Genomic DNA, 19,705 nt, shown 5'->3' on the forward strand with positions numbered 1-19,705 from the left:
ATCTCTTCATTTCTGCTTGAGAACTGAGAGAATTGACACTTCTCACCCTACTGCTGTTAATGAAGCCATGCCAAAAAAAGAGAGTTCCCCTGAGACGCCGTGAGTGCACGGATGGATGCATGCTACTGGAAAACGAGCCTAGAAAATCTCCCAAGTGGAAGCCTTTTGAAATCCCAGAGGCCCCCGGAATTGTCCCTTTCTGCATCATCATCCGAGCTCGACGCAGCTCCAGCGTCCCGGAAAGTGTCACCAAATGGCCCCGATGGCTTTTTCCAAATGCAAGTTCACACTCCACCAGGATGGGTGCTAAGCTTGTGCTAATTGAGAGTGTCATACACAGATGCTCTCCTCCGGGTGAGGGGGGAGTGGGGGCAGACACAAGCTGCTTCCCACATTTCCTGTCAATGCTTCGACGAGGGCGCCGTTTTTTTCCCCTTGGTCAGGGAGAAAACAAACAGGACCACAGGTGAATAAACAGATTAATTTTATTACCATCAAAGTCAGAAACCCAGTCAGAGAGTACATTACAGAGCTCACGAATGCAAGACAGGACCCAGAGGTGACCACTGGTCCTGCAAACATCTATATCTACAGTTACACCTGAAATACATGGAAAAATCAAGACGTGGGAAACTAGATGGGAAATGTACTGGGAGGAGATCCTTACAGTATTCGTTTGTGCCAACAAAACCTAAAGTGTGACATAAATTACACAGTCTATACACATCAAAATGATCTTTTCCTCCTTAAAAATGGAAATATGACATGAACCTTTCACAATGCAAGAATTGGTAAACTTCAATTGGTCTCTCTAAGTAAAAAGCTCTGTCATGCTAGAATTGGTACACATGGTAAAAATGTTTTTCCAGGAAAGACCCTTAAAATCTTATAGGTTAACATCCAATAACCTTACGCTGTAGTTCTATATGAGTATATACCAGGAGCACCCTCAGCCCAGAGGATGACATGTGGGGTTTCTATCTTTGCAGAGGCTTTCACACTGACATTTTCCACTGATTTTTACATTAGGACCCAAACTTTGGCGTGTTTATGCCCACACAATAACCTGAATCCAACTCCAACCTCAAATTGGAAAAGTAGAGTCGAACATTTGGGTCCAAACACGTGACACCTTGTGAAATGCACAGGTTGAGGCGCCACTTTTATCAGGTAACACTGGTTAGTTAACAGCAGCCTTGTGTTTGGTCCTGATAGCTGGTAAAGACTACAGACTTGTACTCACACATACATGGACGCTATCGAAAGGACACCAGGAATCACAGTTTCTGCAGCCAGTTATATTAATATTGCTCAATTTCCTTTAAAGTGATGATGACAAACTGCTTCTCTTTACCTTTATCTACCCACCAGAATGCCAGCGACAGGACAGTCTAGGTTATTATTACAGCTCATCAAGATGAAAATGAAAATCTACCAAATAAAAAAGGAGTAAAATGAGATGGAATGGTTGTTTTCTTACTACAGTGTACAGTAGATCAGACAAGCTGAAGCCGCCACCAAGCCAAAATGATGTTTGTCTTCCCTTTAAATCAGCGCGAAGAGCAAGCGCACAAGTACAATTATCAGTAAGACTAATTGGCATTTAGGTCTGCGTCCTGACATGGGGGACATGACTAGAACATGTCAAGTGCTTCAGTAACAAAATAAGCCTTCCCTCCCACCTGTGGATGATGATACGACTGCGAATCATTTGCAGAAATGATATGGATGTATAGCACTAGCGTGTAATCACATTAATAGCAATGCAGCGATATTCTACTGCGCGTATAAAAAAAACCCTTAGCTTCAACGTGGCGATGGTGGCGTTAGTGGTTGGACGAGGCTGAAGCTACCAAATCTCTTTCCAGAGTGTGGCTCTCAATAGGGACAGTTAAAAGTGAAAACTCATGCTGTTCTGGCTACTTCTACAAAGGTCTCTATGTACAGAATCTTTACACTTACAGCGGTGAGGTTCTTTCCTGAGCAGAAAGTTAGCTAAGGAACAGATGTGTGCTCATGAGCGAAGCTGCCTAGTTTAAAATACGAGTCGCAGTCACCAATCTCAGCATTATTCGACGCACAACAAGCTACTCAGTGCAAACAGAAAAACTGGAAAAATAACTTTTTTTTCTAGGACAATAAATTGTGATTCAGCATTACAACTGGAAAAGAAAAGTTTCCTATCTTTCTTCATGGAATGGATCAAGGCCATTTTCTTGTGTTGTCGTAAACGACCTCATCGCTAAGAAGATAAGAATGAAGACCCAGCTGTATGAACAAATCTGCCTCTACAAAAGTGCATGAACAGCAACGTGGTTTATATAAACTGACAACACACAAGAAAGTCAGTGAACATCGAGACGCTAGAAAGCCAACGCGACGCAGCTCTGAGGAAAGGTAGCTTCCATGAGAGGAGACTAACGCTGCGAGTGAGAGAGAAGCAGAGTCAGTGTCACTATGCTAGCAGCTAATGTACAGTGTGTGGGAGTCGGTGGGGACTGCTGAGGTCACACAGCGAGGGGGGGGGGGGGGGGTGGAGGGGGTGGAGGTCTAACCCTGCTCGTTCCCAGTCTCAGTGGCTGCGCAGAGAGCTGCAGAGGACTCTCCGTTACAACGTGACGCCGGCTCAACCTGCTGCACGTCTGCTTGCGGCTCTACGGCCGGGGCTGCGGCCTCCGGCGGCGGTTGGCTCGCCCCCCCTCCGGTAGGGGTCTCTGCGGGGGCGGGGGCACCTCCCTCAGGTACGGTGGTGGTCGAAGGTGGACTCGAAGCATCAGCCGGAGGAGGAGCCGTGGCTCCGGCCGCCGGACTGTTTGATCTGGAGTCACTTTGCTCGGGTGCTCTGAGGCGCTTCATGATGGTGGTGACCCGCACAGCTTTCTGTAGGGGGGGGGGGGGGGGGGGCACATGCAACTTGAGCTTCCTGCATCTTAGAAAATGCTCTTTGGTGTGTTTGAATCCAATTGTTTCCATTTACTCCAAAGACTGCACTCATGAATTAATCAGAAAAACTTGTTGAGAATTTTTTTTCTTTTTTTGGGGGGGGGGATTTTAAACATTTATTTATTTTTCTGTCACTACTGGATATTGCCCAGTTCAGGGCAACAGGTGGAGTTCTAGACCCAGTAAAATATGCTGCTCACATCAAATCATCTATATTTAACAACCTCTGAAAGCTCCAAGAAGAGCTGCCAGAAAAAGAAGAGCGGTTTTACCTTCCACTTAGCTCTGGCAAAGTTCTTCTCTATTTGTGCGCAGACGTTCTCCTTAATGTTCTTATCTGAAGCTGCGCCGCCAGAGATCCTGTCGTACAAATACAAAAAACAAAAGGTGAAAAAAGCCACTTCAGAACAGAGCTTTCTGCCTCATCTGTCTGTGACTGCCACAGGCTGTTGCACACAAGATTAATCTTTAATTGAATTACTGTCACTGACTGCAGAGAGTGTTTCATCTCTCTCCTAATTTCTCTACAGTCAGAAAAACACGTGCAGATTTCTGGGTTTAAAGCGATACTTAACCGTGAATAATACATGGAAATATGGAGATAAAAACAAACCATATCACAGAAAAACTGTGCTAAACTGTGTTTAGTTTGATAAAAACTAAAAAAAACCAAAGATAATCACTACTGATGAGCGCAACATTATTAGTTTTATAGAGTTCCTTGGCTCTATCGGCATATAAAAGGTTGCAAACCATTCGTGGTTTATGGCCTCCTGGGCCGTCAGTCTCTGGTCTTGATCCACTTCCATTAGACGTGCGACCAGGCTCTTGGCTGTTGGAGGGAGATGACAAAAGGAGTCGCCATAAAAACGACATGCAGAGGTGACAGGAGGGGAAGTTCACCCAGCAAATGTTAGAATTCGCTGCTAAAAACAAAAGCCGGTACCTGAATCCGAGATTTCGTCCCAGTACGGAGAGTCAAACTCGTAATCGCCTGCGAGGATTTTCCGGAACAGGTTCTTATCGTGGTTTTCATAATCGTCTTCGTCGCTTTCGTCGTAGAAGGGGGGGTTACCCGACAACCTGGGAGACCAGTCATCATTAAAACACCCGTGATTCTTGTCCTTAAAGCCCGTTTGGTTCTAGATAATCGAATATTTCATCCAGTTCTGATGGCTAATGTAGTGCAAGTGCTTCAAATGAAGGAGTAAAAAAATCTATTTTTCGTGTTCTGAACAATCGCCGACTTACAGAATGTACATGATGACACCTGTCGCCCAGCAGTCCACTGGCCGGCCATACCTCTGTCTGCCGACCACCTCCGGAGCTGCACGAGAGCGCACCAACCTCATTATTTCTGCCACAACAGGCTGCAACACCTCTAAAAAGGTGTGGAATATTCACTCACCCAGGTATTCAGGCGTCCCACAGGGGTCTTTAATTAGCCCGTTCTCCAGTTTAGCAAGATGGAAGTCGCTGATGACTATTTTAGAATGCTTCAGACGGTTGTAATAAACCAAGTTCTCCAGCTAAAAGAGCATACGAGAGTGATGACAGTTGGTGCATCCATGTTTAAGGGTTTTCGTTTTCAAAGTTAATGATCTGGTGAATATTAAGGGGGATGACAAACACAGTAAAAGAGAGGGAGAAAATTGAAAAATCTAATTAGCTGGAACAGATTTGCTAACTTAGCAAAGTATAGTGTGACTCAAATTAAAATATATTCATGAACGGATCCTGGATGGGTCTCCAGTTTTGTAATTCAGTGACTTTAGTATTTAAAGCTGACGGTGCAATCCACCTTGCAGCATCTTCTTAATGATATTCAGGGCCAAGATCTGATTTATGGAACCTGCGTTTTGCGGCAAAAGTAAAGTCCTCGATGAAGATTTAACAATGAGATCCCTCCATTGCCTATAGCACATTTCCTCCGTGTCTTCAGAACAGCATTACCTTGAGGTTTCTGTGAACAATGTGGAGGGAGTGGAGATAAGCCACTGCCTCCAACACCTGGCGAATCACGTTACTGGTGTCGCGCTCTGAGTAGTAACCTTGGTCCAGGATCCAGTCGAACACCTCTCTGCCTGTGGCGCTACAGAGAAACAAGAGCCACAACATCTGTGATTCCAGCAGTGGAAGATCCTGCGCCACCTTTGCATCATCATTATAATGTGCCGTCAATTATTCAGGGAAAGCAAGAAAAATAATAAGGAGAGCACATAAATATACCATCTCAAATCGCATATGTAAATAAGTCAACGCACCTGTCAAAGCAGAGGTGTGTTGAGCATTTCCCCCAAAGGTATGCTCGTCATGTTTGATCATTTCCTTTCTATAATTTCTAAACCTCTGAATCACATGTCCTCAAAGGACGGCACAAGTAACGCAGGCGTAGCGGATCCATAAAAATGCATCAAATTCCCTATGAATGCATGCCAATGAGGAGAGCAATCATATCTGAATACCAAATGAGCAGAGTTCAGAGCTGGTCTAATATCTCCTGGGCCTCCAGCTACAGCTCATGAGCTCAGAATCAACACAAAATCAGCAGACCATCACGCATCCAAACTTACAGTTCCAGAAACAGGAAGTACTCTTTTTTGGTCTCGAAGACGTCCACCAGTTGGAGAATATTGGGATGCTTCACCCTGAGAATGATAGTCACAAATGAGAGAGAATCAGTGACCATTTCTGGGGTGTTAACGGTCCAGAGTGACAGATGACAACAGTTACGGCATGATATTAACATCTAGAGCCAGTTTAAACCACATTCCTTTCATCAGATCTGTTTTAATACAAGAAAGGAAATAATATGAAAGGGTAAATATCTCTTCTATCATGTGATTGATGGTGTTCCAACAATCTTCCTCAGCCTTTGATAATGTCAATGAAATGATTAAATTGGTGATTGGTTCCTACTGGAGACCTGGAGGATCACCCAGATATGCAGGAAATGTGTTCCTGAGAGAATCTTGGAATCAGGCCTTTAGAACTTACATCTTTAAAATGAGGATCTCATTTTTTGCAGCCTTACGGACCTTCCTCCCATCCTTTTTCAGGAACTTTTTACACGTGTACATTTTCATCGTGGTCTTGTCCTTAGCCCTGAAGATCTCACAGAACTCCTCCCTGAAACAAAAACACAAGTCGAGTTTACGAGAGGAGCGATCTCACGTCACGCTAAAGAAGCACGGATACTCACGATTTAACAATCTGGCCCAGGTCATATTTGTCTGTCACGTCTGAAGGATTGTTGTACTCCCTCTTTTCCCTGATCGTTAAACAGCCAAACGGCATGGCCACGCTCGACCTGAAGGTGAAGAAGCAGACAGATCTTCATCAACTGTTCACAGATGAGATCAGCAGAAGTACATCATGCCGTGCAAATGCCGCATGATAAAAAGTTGAGCGATGGTTGGATCTTTTCGCTCTTTCATGTTGAAGCTGAAGGTTGCAAAGACTCAGGAACAAGGTGGAAATCTGCCGCCAAAGGAAAAGCAGGAGAAAATGGACTATTGGTTCAAACGCTCACCTCTAAGGAGATGTTGCCTCTACCTGAAGGAAGCCCACTAATCAGCGCAACAATAACTCGAGGAAGAGAGTCGCATATTCTTGCGTTCACTGGTTTGAATGTGCAGCGAGGCGTGATGCACGACAGGAACATTTCTGCAGAGCAAAATCTCTCCAGATGAATACAGTGTGAAAAAGACGTTATTCATCTCCAGGCAGCGTTCATCTGTGCCAACACAGGTGATGAATGCCCACATGTAAATGAGTACCGCTAGTGTGAGAAGAGGAGCCTGTTCACCACGGCTTAATGCACCTCCATCTCATCCAGCTGGGCTCAACACAGCCAGAGCAAACTGTGCTCGGTCTCCAAACCCGAGCGTCGTCAGTGGGACGGGCTGACCTTTCCCGGCTACCCATCTCTATCTCTCTGACATAAAAACTTTAAGCGAAAGAAAAACTGGAAGGTTCTGCAAGGATGCCGGCTTAAATAAAAATAACTCTGAGCACTTCTGGCAGGTGCAGGACTATACGAGGCAGGTTGGGTGGAAAAATCTATTAGACGCAAGAGAGCAGTATTGTTGTAGGTGGTTACATGGAGAGGAGAGCAAAATGAATTTACAATTATGGGGAGATCTAATAAACCTCATTCGGAAATCAACAAAATGAGAAGGTATGGAGGAGATTTCGCTTTAAGTGCAGAATCAAAGGGAAAATTAGTTTACAAGTCCTCCTCATCTCAGGCTGGCTCTCACATTTCCCCGTTTGAGGAGCTTTAATGGATGAAGCGCTCCGCGTGGAAAATGCAGCACGCTGATTGGATCATAAACCATCAAGTGTACAATGGGCTCATTTGGGTTGACCGTTAGCAGCATCCGAGCATTACGGCATCATATTCTGACTGTTAAACACCTCAGAAGTGCCAATCGATGGCATTTATAGCCCAGAGTGAGAGCGGGGCCAGCGTGAGGCCTCTCTGTTATGTCACTGCGGATTTTGTGGAGATGCAGTGAAAACAAAGAGTGAGTCGGTGATATGGATCTTGGGTTTATTACCGTGAGCGAGCGGAGCGCTTCACCCAGCCCGGAGACATTGGGCGCAACCGTGGTTTCATTTAGGCCCGTTGAAATCGATAAAAAAAGGTTTAAGAGCTTAAGTCTGGGAGAATTTTGGAATCAGGGCTGAAAATAGTGATGGTGTGAACTGTGTCAGGATGTTTTAAGAGCGGCGGCCAGGAGGATTATTTTACCTGCTGCAGTGGAACAACACCTCTGGCTTCTGCTGGGTAGGGTAAGCCTTTACGGATGTGAGAGAGCACCTGTTTGCACTAATCCCCCCATTAAATTCCTCAGAGTCGGATAAGTTTTCCCTCTTTTTAAATTGCTGTTCCTTCAGGGGCGTCTCCATCCGTTCACCCTTCCGACCTACTTTTCCTCTGGCTTAGGACGCTCTTTGTGATCAGACCAGCTTACTCAGGGGTCCCGTCTGGGTCTGTGTGCCTATCCATATCACTTTTTACTCTAACAATAACCCCCCATTCCTGCTGCGCCTGTATATTTGGATGTTAAAGTCCAGTTAAAAGGCTGCAGCACCAAACGGCAGCGAGGCTGCTCAACCATCTCAACCATCTCAAACACTAATTCTCGCCTCTCTGTTGATGGCTTTTGTCCTCTGCTGCCTGGAGTCGGTTTGAGCCTCAGACCACCCGAAACCTCTCTTGGCCTGAAGAATACTCAACATTGTTTTTGCTATGCTGCTGATCTCGCCCTACAGGCTAAGGTAGCGTTTTGCTGGCAGCTGAAGAGGGAAGATAGGATCGACACAGAGGAGCAAGAGAGCAAATGTTAATCGACCACTCGGAAAAAAGGAAGTGAGGATGCCTTCTGCTATTTTCACCTGCCAGTTTAGGTACTAATGTAAGTAAAAGGCACCAGAGGGAGTGAGGGCTGACAAGAATTGAGCATACGTCAGCATATATAAAACATAGTTAAATTAAAGAACAAATTAAGGGGTTTTAACAGGAGATAAACTCTAGTTCCAGTTACATGTGGCACGACTAAAAACTACCACTAAAATACTGTAAGAAAAGCAGAAAATCCGCTTATTCACTTTGGTTTCATACTTATTCAGATTGGTGATACAGAGGAACAAGACAGCTGCCACAATGAGCCGATTTTAATGAACACAGGACAGATAAATAGCCAAGAGAGTCCATTAGTGTTGGATGACCGATATTATACAGCAAACGTGTGCCTCTGAGGATGCCCTTACATGAAGATTTCTATTCTATTATCCAAAGAGCCAAATTCTCCTTCACAGGATACTACTTGGATATGCCTCGATGGGACTGAGGGTTTATTAGTCAGAAACGGAATGTAGAACACAGAAAATAAAAGCATGCCGGGAAAGTCGCGATAATCAGCAACACAAATCAAGATGAATCAGATTAAAACAGTGGCAAAGGTTTAAAAATGTGGTGAACAAAACTGAATTAATTATTCATCGCTTTCCCATCAGCGTCTCTCCAGGCCCGAGGTTTGTGTTGTTCTTGCATCGAGGAATCTTTTTAACAGCATGGCAGCTGTGGAATCAAGAACATGGGGCCTTAATCATTCTTTTGAAGACATATCAGAAGCTTTATTGTCTGTATTTTACTCCCCGGTGCAGCCTAAAAAGTCACTTCGATTCTGTTTCTTTTCCTTCTGATGTTCTGTGATGGTCCTCTCACGCATTCTCACACTGTCTGTGTGGAGACTCATCAAGTCACAAGAGCTTAACTTGCCTATAAAGAGCCGTTTAAAGGCTGCAACCATCCATGAATCCATCCAATGAGTCCTAAATTATTATATTATAACTCTACATTTTAAATTTATTTTAACTTCCTGTATGTGTGAAAGGACAGATGTTTACCAAAAACAGTTTCAATGGCCTGAACAAACATTTGCTGAGAGCTAAGTTGCTGTGAATCACGGAGCTTCAGCAGCTGTACAGCTTCGCTTCGCCACGGCTGCCTGAGGGTGCTTCACTGTGAACCGAATTATCTATAAATAACCAGATTACTCTTCAGGTACAATAGCTCATACACTCCCTGTGCAACTGAGTGAGAGAGTGTGGGACGACAAATGCCAGCATGGTTTTCTCAAACATCTACAGATGATTTATCCCGAGGGAGAGAACGATGTTCGCGCGCATAGATATGAGGTGCGCTCCGTTGTACTGGAGACGGTGGTGTAACATCCTGCTAATGATGCCGTCACGTCCTCTCCACTGTCACCATCGGTGCCTTAAGGCTATGTCGGGTCTGATAGAGGAAAAAACGAGCTGAGCTAAGATGCTACACCTGTGCAGGGGAGTTTGATCATCCTGGCCGGACTCAGCCAGTCATTTTGGATTGATGAGCTTTATTACACTAGTCAGGAGCGAGTTTGTGTGCCCACACATGACACAGAGCCTGAGCTTTAAAGAAATAATTCTAAAAGCAGATATTTATGCTTCAATTCAATGATGACAAATACATTTGATTTATCCTCTAAATTCTGCCACACACAAATTCTGCAGTGCATGAAATATTAACTTCTACAGGCAGAGATACAGGAAATAAAATTTAATGGTTCGTCTTGTTTTAATTGAAAAGCTCCTCAGAGTGCTGACTGTGACAAGCAAACGAGATGCAAATTATTAGCAATAAATTCAAGACAGGCTTTTAAAAATCCTGGAGGGAGGAGAGCGTAAATTGATGATATTGAGAGTAAACAACAGCAGGCCACAGGGAATGCCTCCCTGTTAGTGGATATTGACTTTTCTCTGCTGGGAATTTGGTGCACGACAGTGGAAACCCCTCCAGTCTAATTCCATATCCTCCATGAATCTAACACGACCCTTACGATTCTCTATCGCATCTCTTACACGACCAGTTGAAGTGCACGATGCAGGGTCCCACATTCACTGTCAACTCTGCGTCTCACATTAGATTGAATGTGTTTGTTACATTAGACTCGACGGCTCTGGTGTCCACCAGAACTCCAACCCTCCTGGTCTGAATGGGCCTGATGGGTCCAATTTTGGGGTCTTTACATGCTGCTGCCTCTTCGCCCTGTAACTGAACCTGGTCTCTGTTTTTAATTCACCTCTTTGACAGGAAGGTTTCACACTTTGCTGATGTTCTGCAGCAACTGTGACTAAACCCACAGGCCAACGGCAACGTGCGCATCAGAGCGGAGCAGAGGCAACTCACGACAGATCACCCATGGCAACCTGTCAAACTGATGGAAGGCATTCCCATTTTTCAGTCTCTTAAGAAACATTCTGTCAGGAGCAAAATCTAGCTCCAGAATTAGCATATATACTGTATATACATATATATAGTTATTTTGTGCCGGCGCTCCCTAATCATAGGGATATTTTGTGAATCCTCCACTGAGGCATCAGTGATGCTCTAACAAGGACAAGAGAGAAAGTGCTGATGTGAACTTTCTGGTCTGTTCTGAGGGAAGATAAAAGTGCTTTTGAACTTTGTTAACAGATAGTTTACCCACATAGTTATAGGTGTATTCATAAAGAGTTACTGTTTTACCTGTTGAGCGTGTGACGTATTTTTTCCATATGTGAATTTGAGAGAGAGAGAAAAATGGTCTTATTCCACAGCTTCTCTGATGGGTAGCCATGGATACCTGAAGCACTGCAGGACAATGGTGGGTAAGTTTTCTCTGTGACAATTTACTGCACAGGAGCGCATTACAACTTTGAATCATGGGAAATATTGGCTACACTTTGGTTCCCAGAGAGGAAATATGCAGAGATTGGTGGGGTATCTATCCGTCTGTCACCCCTTCTTTCTTTCAATCTGAACAGATCTATTCTGTTACAGCAAGATACGGCATCCTATATCATTGTTTCACCGAAGCGAGAAGAGGAAGTTCAGAGCAGAGAATTCCTTTGTTGAAGCCTGATGTTTGAAACGAGGCAGATTTGCAGGGTTGTGTCTGAAGTCCAGCAGCTGCACTGTGATGAGTATGTGGCTCAAAGGCAGTGCGTGCATGAGGGCGCTCTGGACATCTGCACACTTAAGATCCATTCTATGTGATTCCCCCCTTCCTTTGTTAACGAACTAGCCTGAATCTATGAGCGCAGAGATGTTCAAGGCTGCATGTTTGCAGCAAACTGCAACAATTGAATAAAAGATGTTGAAATTCTCATGAAATATGCACAAAAGTAAGCTGATGATAATAAAATACAATCCAGAGATATTCTAAACATTAAAGCAAGAAGCAGTAAGGCAACTGCTCGGAACAGATCTGTTGCCTCTGTCCAGTGACTACAACTCTCAGAACTCCGGCTCTGGTGTGGATTTTTGATATACAGCGAAAAAGTGCTGTAGAATCAGCAAAAGCAGAAGCACTGACGTGCAAGATTCGACATTGTTGCACAAAGGCAGGTTAAATCTGCGTGACCGATATCAACTAGGCTCTTTCTGAAGCTGAAAACCATCTAAAGTCCGTAGAAACAGAGGAAAAGCCTCCAGGAGACAATGATTCACTAGTTCACAACGGATTTTTACCGTTCACAAGGGGATTAACGTAGCTCTGATTTCAACCGTGAAAAAGAATGTAAATTTAAACCCTCTTTTATTTACAAAAAATAAAGCAAAGCAAAAGCATCACACCACCACTGCCCCCTGTCAGCTCCGAGGTCAGAGGAGACAGAATACGATCCGTTGAAGTGCAGCAGATCTGTTGCTGTCTCGGGCTTGGAGCATAAAAAAAGATTTGTTTTTGTCTGCTTTAGAGAGAAGCCCTGAAAATGAACAATAATATATCTCTATACGGGTGTTTCAGAAGTAAGGCCAGGCAGCACTTTAAATTCTTAATTTACAGAGATTAATTATAGTCCACGCATGACCGCTTAAACTATAGACACATACATCCTTTGACAGAAATAGCTGAAGGCATTGCAAATTCATGTAAGAATCAGGAGCGTGCACATCTGTGTGCAGGCGTCAGGTTCAAATAAGCAGGGCCATGGGGGGGAAAGCATATTATGGTTTGTGAAAGCTGCAGGCATACACAGAACATTCATCAGCCACTTTGACTAGATATATATATGAGGATGAGGGAGGTGTAATAAGGAGTTTGCCGTGCAGGTGCTGCAGTAAAAGCTCTCTTCCTCTGCTGTAACCATTTAAAACCAAACGAAGCAGCTGTGCAGCGAGCAGTTCGACAGATGTTGAAGGCACTGTTGAACGCGTGCAGGAAATGCAAGTTAGAACGGGAGCCTGGATAAACATTGCCAAGACCTAACAGTTCACATTAGTGTAAGCAAGGTAGCAGCCCCTGTCACCATGGTTACATGGCAGTTGCGCTGGTGAAACAGCAGAAGGGGACGGCCTATCTGCGAGGGATGACACATTCGTGGTGTAGAAATAACTTTTCCTGCCGGGAAGACACACTCAGACCGGGGCGAGTGCATGTGTTAACGCCTGGTGCCACTGAGCGGGGGTGAGTGGTCCTGCATATGGCCTTGATGGTCCTAATAGAATCACAGCACCACCTACGCACCAGTCCAACCCACCTGCTCCTTAGGGACCGCAAGAAAAGCAGATCCCCATGCTGGTTTCATTTCCTGTTGCACATATGCAAACACAGAGCTCCTCAAAAAAGCCCGAACTCATCCAGGCTGTCGTGGAGCAAAAGCCTGAATTGTTGTAGGCACTCGTGCATGTTTCACACTCACCGCATGATCACATTTGTCCTTTGCAGGGAGAGAAAAGACAGAGCACGATCCGACATTTGCTAGTGCTGCGCTGAAGCAGACTTCCTCTGGGATGAGGAAAGTTTTAATTGGGAAATATAGTGGTAAATGCACCGCGAAAGAAAATGTGACATGCGTGAAACCGGTGCTTTATTTGGGAGATTCGTGATGGTGATTTAGTTTGAGACCATCTCGGTATCTGGCCTAAACTGTCTGATTCAATTAAATCCAAAATCCAAGAAAAAACAGCGCATCCTCTGCATAAAAATGCACTTTGAAGGCCGAAGCCGGAACACAGAAAGCCCACAGGGACGGACCTCTGATGCACACTTGGCCTTTCTCATAAAATTGGCTGCAAGACCAGCGCGCTGCTCCATAACGATCCTCCATGAAGCTAGACTCGTGCTTCTTTTCATCCCACATGAATGAAGAAGTCTATCTCTGAGGCCTTTCTTCAGTCGGTAGTAGCAGACTGTACCTAAATATACTTCCGTGGCTTGTCTCAGCGGATACAGTTAATCTGCACGCGTGTTGGTGTGCTTCATGAGGAGCGAGCCAAAAAGAGGAAGAAATAGAGCCTGACGTGCCGCTCTGACAGATCAGGCAGGGCGGAGTGAAGCCAGGTGACTCAGAACATGTGACAGGGTCACTGCAGTGGGAGGTGGCGGGTGAATGACTTACGTGTTAATCGTTACTAATGGCAGAATCCACCTCCGCCAACCCGTTTATTCCAGCTCCAGCACCTCTCAATGTGCCGTCAACGTGTGAACGCTAGTTTAACATGCACATTTGCACAAAAACTGCCGATGCTGCCGTGTTTTCTTCTGCCACTTCAGAAAAAAGCTCAGATTTCCATCACAGCTCACTGCTGGTAACAGTTATTCAGGCAATTTTTTTTTTATTTTTCATTTGAGCGTTTTTTTTATTTTTTCTACTGTAAGAAAATTCTGCTTTCACTTCACACCTCAGCAGTTAATCTGACCATTTTCTGCGCCTGTTGTTTGTTGCCTTGGTTACAAAGCCCTTCCTTATGGCATCATAGTACTGTACTCTTTCCCCTCAATGCAGAGGAGAGCGTCAGTTCCTTGGGAAGAGGACGGAGGCTCTATATTGCATATTTCTAATTACAGATTTCCCCTGCCCTCTTTGGGAATCTACGAGTTTTCATCAAAAACTCCTCTCATGCAGCTCTCACACAGATCAATACTACTATTGAGGGTTTCGCTTTGACTGAAACGTATCTGAGCTGCTCATTAATGTCTGCCACCTGTTCCCTTGGCCTACTTTCCCTCCTACTTGTCTGTTGACAAAGTGGATCTAATTGCCTTTGCAAAGTAGATCTCCTTCAATGTGAAATTGCTGTTTCTCTGTTGCTAATTAGTGTCACACCCTCAGGTGAAAGACATAAACATTACTGTACGCCACCTTAGAGGGTTCTAGCATCGCAGCATAACCGAGTGCAGAAGCAGATGAATCAATAAACTCCGAATGCGTAGTTTAGGCAAACGCCATTAAGTCAATACTCTTGGTATTTTAATTGTTGATGAGTCTAAGAGAAGATCAGCCGGTGCCGTGCGTGAAACATAAACTCATCTGTAAACAAAGAGCATTCTTGTTGCTCAGGGGGACTTTTTCCAACGAACTGCACGTGCGAGTCTCCCTCAGAAAGAAACGTTAAGCAGGCGTGACAAGAGAAACACAGCAACAACATTGTTGATGACACTTGGATTAAGCGTCTGGAATGTTGCATACCAGAGACTTTTTGCCCAGAAGCTGTGAGTTGAGGTTAGTGTTTCTGTCAGATGCTCTGCAAACTACAAGAGGACCTCCCAAGGTGTGATGAAGAAAAGAACTGATGACCGACGGTCGTGTATTTTGCTGTAAACTGAACTCAGACATGGATGTATTGCAATAAAATGCATTTTCTTTGGGTTGCACGCCGTCTGTTTGGGCTCGCTTCATTTATAACTGGGATTTTGAAACTTAAAAGCGGCAAAATAGCTCAAAATTGTAACAGAAGCCCTAAACTCACACGTGATCGTGTTTTTGCTAGTATGTGAACCTGCATCACAGTGACGAGCTGTCAGAGCTTGAGGAAGGACCATTGATTGCTGTCATGCAACTGCCCGTTGTCTTCAGCCTGCAACATGCAATTTTAATGAACATAGATTTTCCCCTCTCTTAACCGGAGCCACACGCAACTGAGACCAGAACATGTAGAGAAAGAAATCACAATGGAATTTACAGTATTTTCTTCTTATTCCATTACCCAAGTCCATGATTGCATCATAAATTCTTAAAGCAAATAAAAGATCTTTCTGTCTCGGATATAGTGAAAAATGTAGAATAATGAAATATTTCTTCCTCACCTGTCATAAAAAGGTTAAAAAGTGAAGATAGTGAGCCATGTGCACTGTCTGTGAGGCTCCTCGCTGATGAACAGGCCTGCAGTCGAGTCAGTGTTAAGGTGAAATATTAATCCTTCTCCATTTTAAAATTCTCCTTCAAATTTTCTATATTTGTGGGTTCCAGCCAGGAGGCTTTTGAAGCCACAGAGCTGAGAGAAGAAAACACTTCTCACGGCTGACACTTTGTTCAGTGTGTGTGGTGATTGAGCCCATTTTAATTAACTTAACCAACTAACTGCCTCCCCAAAAACTGTTTACGTATTTCCACTGATTAAAAATGGCGTCGCCATCGGACCGACTGACCAACTGCTTTCACCATATTATCTGGAAGCTACAGCGTACAGCTCAGTTCCGTGCGTAACAACGGGCGATGGGGTAGCTCGTCTTTCTGCTGCGAGTGTGTAGGAGGCATGAAAAGAACTGTGTCAGATATGGAAACTACAGTGACGTAATAGCAGTAAAGTGTGCTGATTTGTAAAATGAGGAAGCAGAACACTGACGATGGTGCTGCTCTATGAAATTACTCAATAAAATGCAGCAATTTGTTATCTGGCAGCTGCCAGACTCACCTTTGACCTCGAGCAAACACCTCCCTGAGCACAAAAATGACCACACATAGTCCAGAAAAACAAGAGGACTACCTGGACAGGTGAGTGAGGTCAGGTACAATCAACAGAGCAGCTACACCGCTACAGGGTACCAACAAAAAAAGGATTTTCAGAAGAAAAGTGTGAACATTTATGTTTTCTTCTAAAGACACCCATCGGAGACCGGCGTTGTCTTTAATCCGGCTGCACGGTCGACTGCACAACGTCTCTTTTTGGGGGGGAGTGTTTGTGTTTGTGCATGAAGCCATGCTCCGTGACATCACATGCATTTTCCTCGACTGGCCGGTCAGGAGCTGCAGCCAGTCCTCATCTCCTTAAATCATCTGCCAGAGAACAGAGTTCAGAAAACCTCTGGGAGATCTGAATGAAAAGGATCTGGGCTGTTGACAGTTATCCTGCAATGTGTGCAAACTGCGTGGGTTTTTTTTTTTTTTTTTTTGAATTCATCATCTTTAACCCATCCATCATCTTCTGCACAAATAAGCTTTCTCTCTTTCATATTGAGATTAGCAGCTTAATATTACATGTTGGATGGCAAAACCGCCGCTGCAGGTACGGCTGCTGGATTTATTTACCGTATATCTGCTGTTTTTTTTCCCTTCTCCAGCCTCTGGAAGCACAATATCGATCAGAAAGAATGATCGCCTTTGATACAGCAAGTGTACCAGCAGACTGTCTCTTGAGTCATAAGAGAAGAGAGCTTTATGGCTTTAATAGTGGCAGAGCAGCAGCAGAAATCATATAAACAGGCACCAAGAAGAGCTAGCAGTGGGGTTTTTTTTTAATTCATTTTTTTAGTTTGTCTCCTTTAAGACAATATCAAAATCATTCCCTTCGTGTTTGGGTGACATCACATTCTCACACGAGCGAGCATCTATCATTTCATTAAAATTCCTCTGAGCTATTCGATAAGCCTGGAATAAAAATACACGCATCTATTCAGTCCGTGGAAATCTGTATTTAAGCAGTCTGTCTCACATTTGGGTTACGTAAAGTCAATACAACAGTCAGCCTCTGCAGCGGCTAAATATCCAAACACTTCAGATTCCACCTCTCAAAGTGAGAGACCGCACTTAACGCTCCCCATGTGGAGAGCCACTCCTAACTTTCCGTGCTGGATCTCCGGTAAACACCGCACACTTCGGGAAGGCTGCCGCTCACGGAGTCAATAAACCGTCTCCTCTCCCTGCATGTTGGCTCTGCTGCAGGATGCTTCGTTGTTCTATGTAAGAGCACACACAGCAAACTGGCTGTTTAAGGTATTAACCTCAACCTGCACCGACAGATTGAGGACAAACAGGTCAAGATGTCGGCCGCATCTGCATAAGGGATGAAACATCAAATCGAACGGGAAATTCGTGATGAGGATAAGGACATTTCCAGAGAGGTTTGTCCACGAAGGTTCAACTGGACCGTTGAAGCAACCTGGAAGCATTTCTCGTCTCATTCGAGAGACTTCTTCATTTGGAAAAAGCTACTTTAACACATCTGTGTGGGGGGAAAAAGCATGAAAGTGTAAACACAATTATCACCTCCACTATTATTTAAGTAACTGAAGCCAATTAATTCCCAGCAATGACTGAAAGATTTAAATAATGTCCCTTTCTTTTTCATCTGCAGTTTCATTTCAAAGCATTTTGCACATTTGCACATTCGCTGTCAGCTGCTCGCACAGAATCAAGAGGAACACAAAGTTCAAGCATCTCTCCCTGGAGATCTAATTGTGTACACATTGTAAGCTCGCGTGCTAATTTGCTCCATCTTCCGGTCTCTGTGAGGACATCTGGGGTCCTCCTAGGACTGGATCTTCTCTGTGACATAACAAATCATTGCATGCAGCTCAGCAGTGACCCAGTAAGAATCTCTGCATTTAAACGAGACTACAGGATGGAACATATGGATAAGCGTTTGCAGGAATCCTAGAAACACTCTGAGGAATTTTACATCCCTGCGTCTCAGCTGGCTTACTGGAATTCCAAGAGCTGATTTTCGGTCTATGGCAGCTTAACGTTATTGGGTGTCAAGAGGCAGATCCAGACTCGGTGATTCAAAGTGTGTGTGTACTCTAATGTTCTCCTGATGTAGGGATCATGCTTAAGTTCAGACAGATTAGCGTCACTGTCTTGCAGGTTATTACATTTAAAAGAATCATCTCTTCCACCCTTGTGAACGTTGCAGAATGTGAACCCCATAATCATGCCACGTTCTTGAAAAAGTCAATTATTTTAACGTCTGCAAAGTTCATGTGCTGCTGGGTATATAGCATTTATGGTATTAACCTCAAACAGTCTGGGTTCTTTCATCTCATTCCGGGCAGAGTGGGGAGGATACTCGGTCTCAGTTATGGTCATTATTGGATATCTCCACTGTTCGGCAATTAGAACAAGTAGTCTTTAACCCCGACCTCGTGCTAGATTAAAAGCCATTATGTTGGGTGGGAAGAGTGACGTTAGTGTTTGGCTCTTTACGCTGGCACGGTCTAAATCCTTGAAAAATGCGTATTGTGTAGCATTTTTAATTTGTTCAGCTTCCCCACAGAGACCCCCACAGCATCACAGCTCAACAGAGATATATGTGCCTGTGTGGAATAGCAGAACTTAAAGTGTCACAGGGTGGAGAATTCACGATTTCAGGAGATCAGGAAACTTTGCAATTTAAAATTAGTATCTCATTTGAATTTTGACAGCTTTACTTAGTTTGGGAAACTGTTGCAGAACTCAAATATATAATAAAGGTTTATTTTACTACTGATTTGACCGCCCTACATTTTATTTAAATCACTGTTCAACGCGTTATACATCACGTGTCTCATTAAATTTACACCACTAAGCAATTCGGTAATTAATTTGTTGTCCTCTAAAAATGCATAAACATATAATATTAACAAAATCCAAAAATGGGACGTTAAACTCGGGATTTCTGGATAAATCCCTGCTCATCATTCGTGTTGAAATGCAATCGTGAATATTGAAACACAACTTACCTTGGAACCAAATTCCACCTCTGAACGGGAGATGCTGAGACCGCCAAAGAACGCTCTTCCTCCGCTCACACTAAACGTTCCCGTGAAGTTTGGGAAAATAAAAGTACTTGTGCCACAAATTCCTGCGCTCCCGCAGTCTGTAGTAGTACACTACCATCTGTTGTGCCAGTGCGCGTCGAGCGCTGCGCCGTGTCGTCAGGAGCCGAGAGGGCGGGGGTTTGGTGACCAGAGCGCACGGCAGAAGCGCAGAGCGCACCGGGAGAGGGTCGAGCGCAATCTGACTTCCAGCTCCACTAGAATCAATAAGTAAGAGATTAATTTACAGGATCCTACACGTGAACTACCCACACTGAATGGCGTGCGCGGAAAAATCGAATACATTCATTTCAGCGCATTCATGTCCCAGTAGATAAAATAAGCTGCGGTGACAGGCATAAAGAACATTCTGTCAAACACTATTTATAGACAAAGCTTTTCAAGAATTACTGGTTACCAAAGAAGAAAAAAAT

The 19,705-nt window shown here is 44.2% G+C and overlaps 1 protein-coding gene across 1 annotated transcript; it reads right to left on the reverse strand.

The window, feature by feature from the left end:
• Positions 1-467: 467 nt before the first annotated feature.
• On the reverse strand, positions 468-19,470 carry camkvb (CaM kinase-like vesicle-associated b). The gene is made up of 11 exons (XM_057030720.1): positions 19,197-19,470; positions 6,146-6,253; positions 5,941-6,072; positions 5,517-5,591; positions 4,897-5,035; positions 4,352-4,472; positions 4,195-4,270; positions 3,890-4,026; positions 3,697-3,775; positions 3,216-3,303; positions 468-2,880 (listed from the first exon to the last, which is right to left on the reverse strand). Exons 2-11 carry the CDS (start codon positions 6,238-6,240, stop codon positions 2,551-2,553), a joined length of 1,272 nt encoding a protein of 423 aa, XP_056886700.1. The 5' UTR covers positions 6,241-6,253; positions 19,197-19,470; the 3' UTR covers positions 468-2,550.
• Positions 19,471-19,705: the final 235 nt, after the last annotated feature.

This window comes from Takifugu flavidus, chromosome 4 (assembly GCF_003711565.1).
Source record: "Takifugu flavidus isolate HTHZ2018 chromosome 4, ASM371156v2, whole genome shotgun sequence".
Taxonomy (NCBI): Eukaryota; Metazoa; Chordata; class Actinopteri; order Tetraodontiformes; family Tetraodontidae; genus Takifugu; species Takifugu flavidus.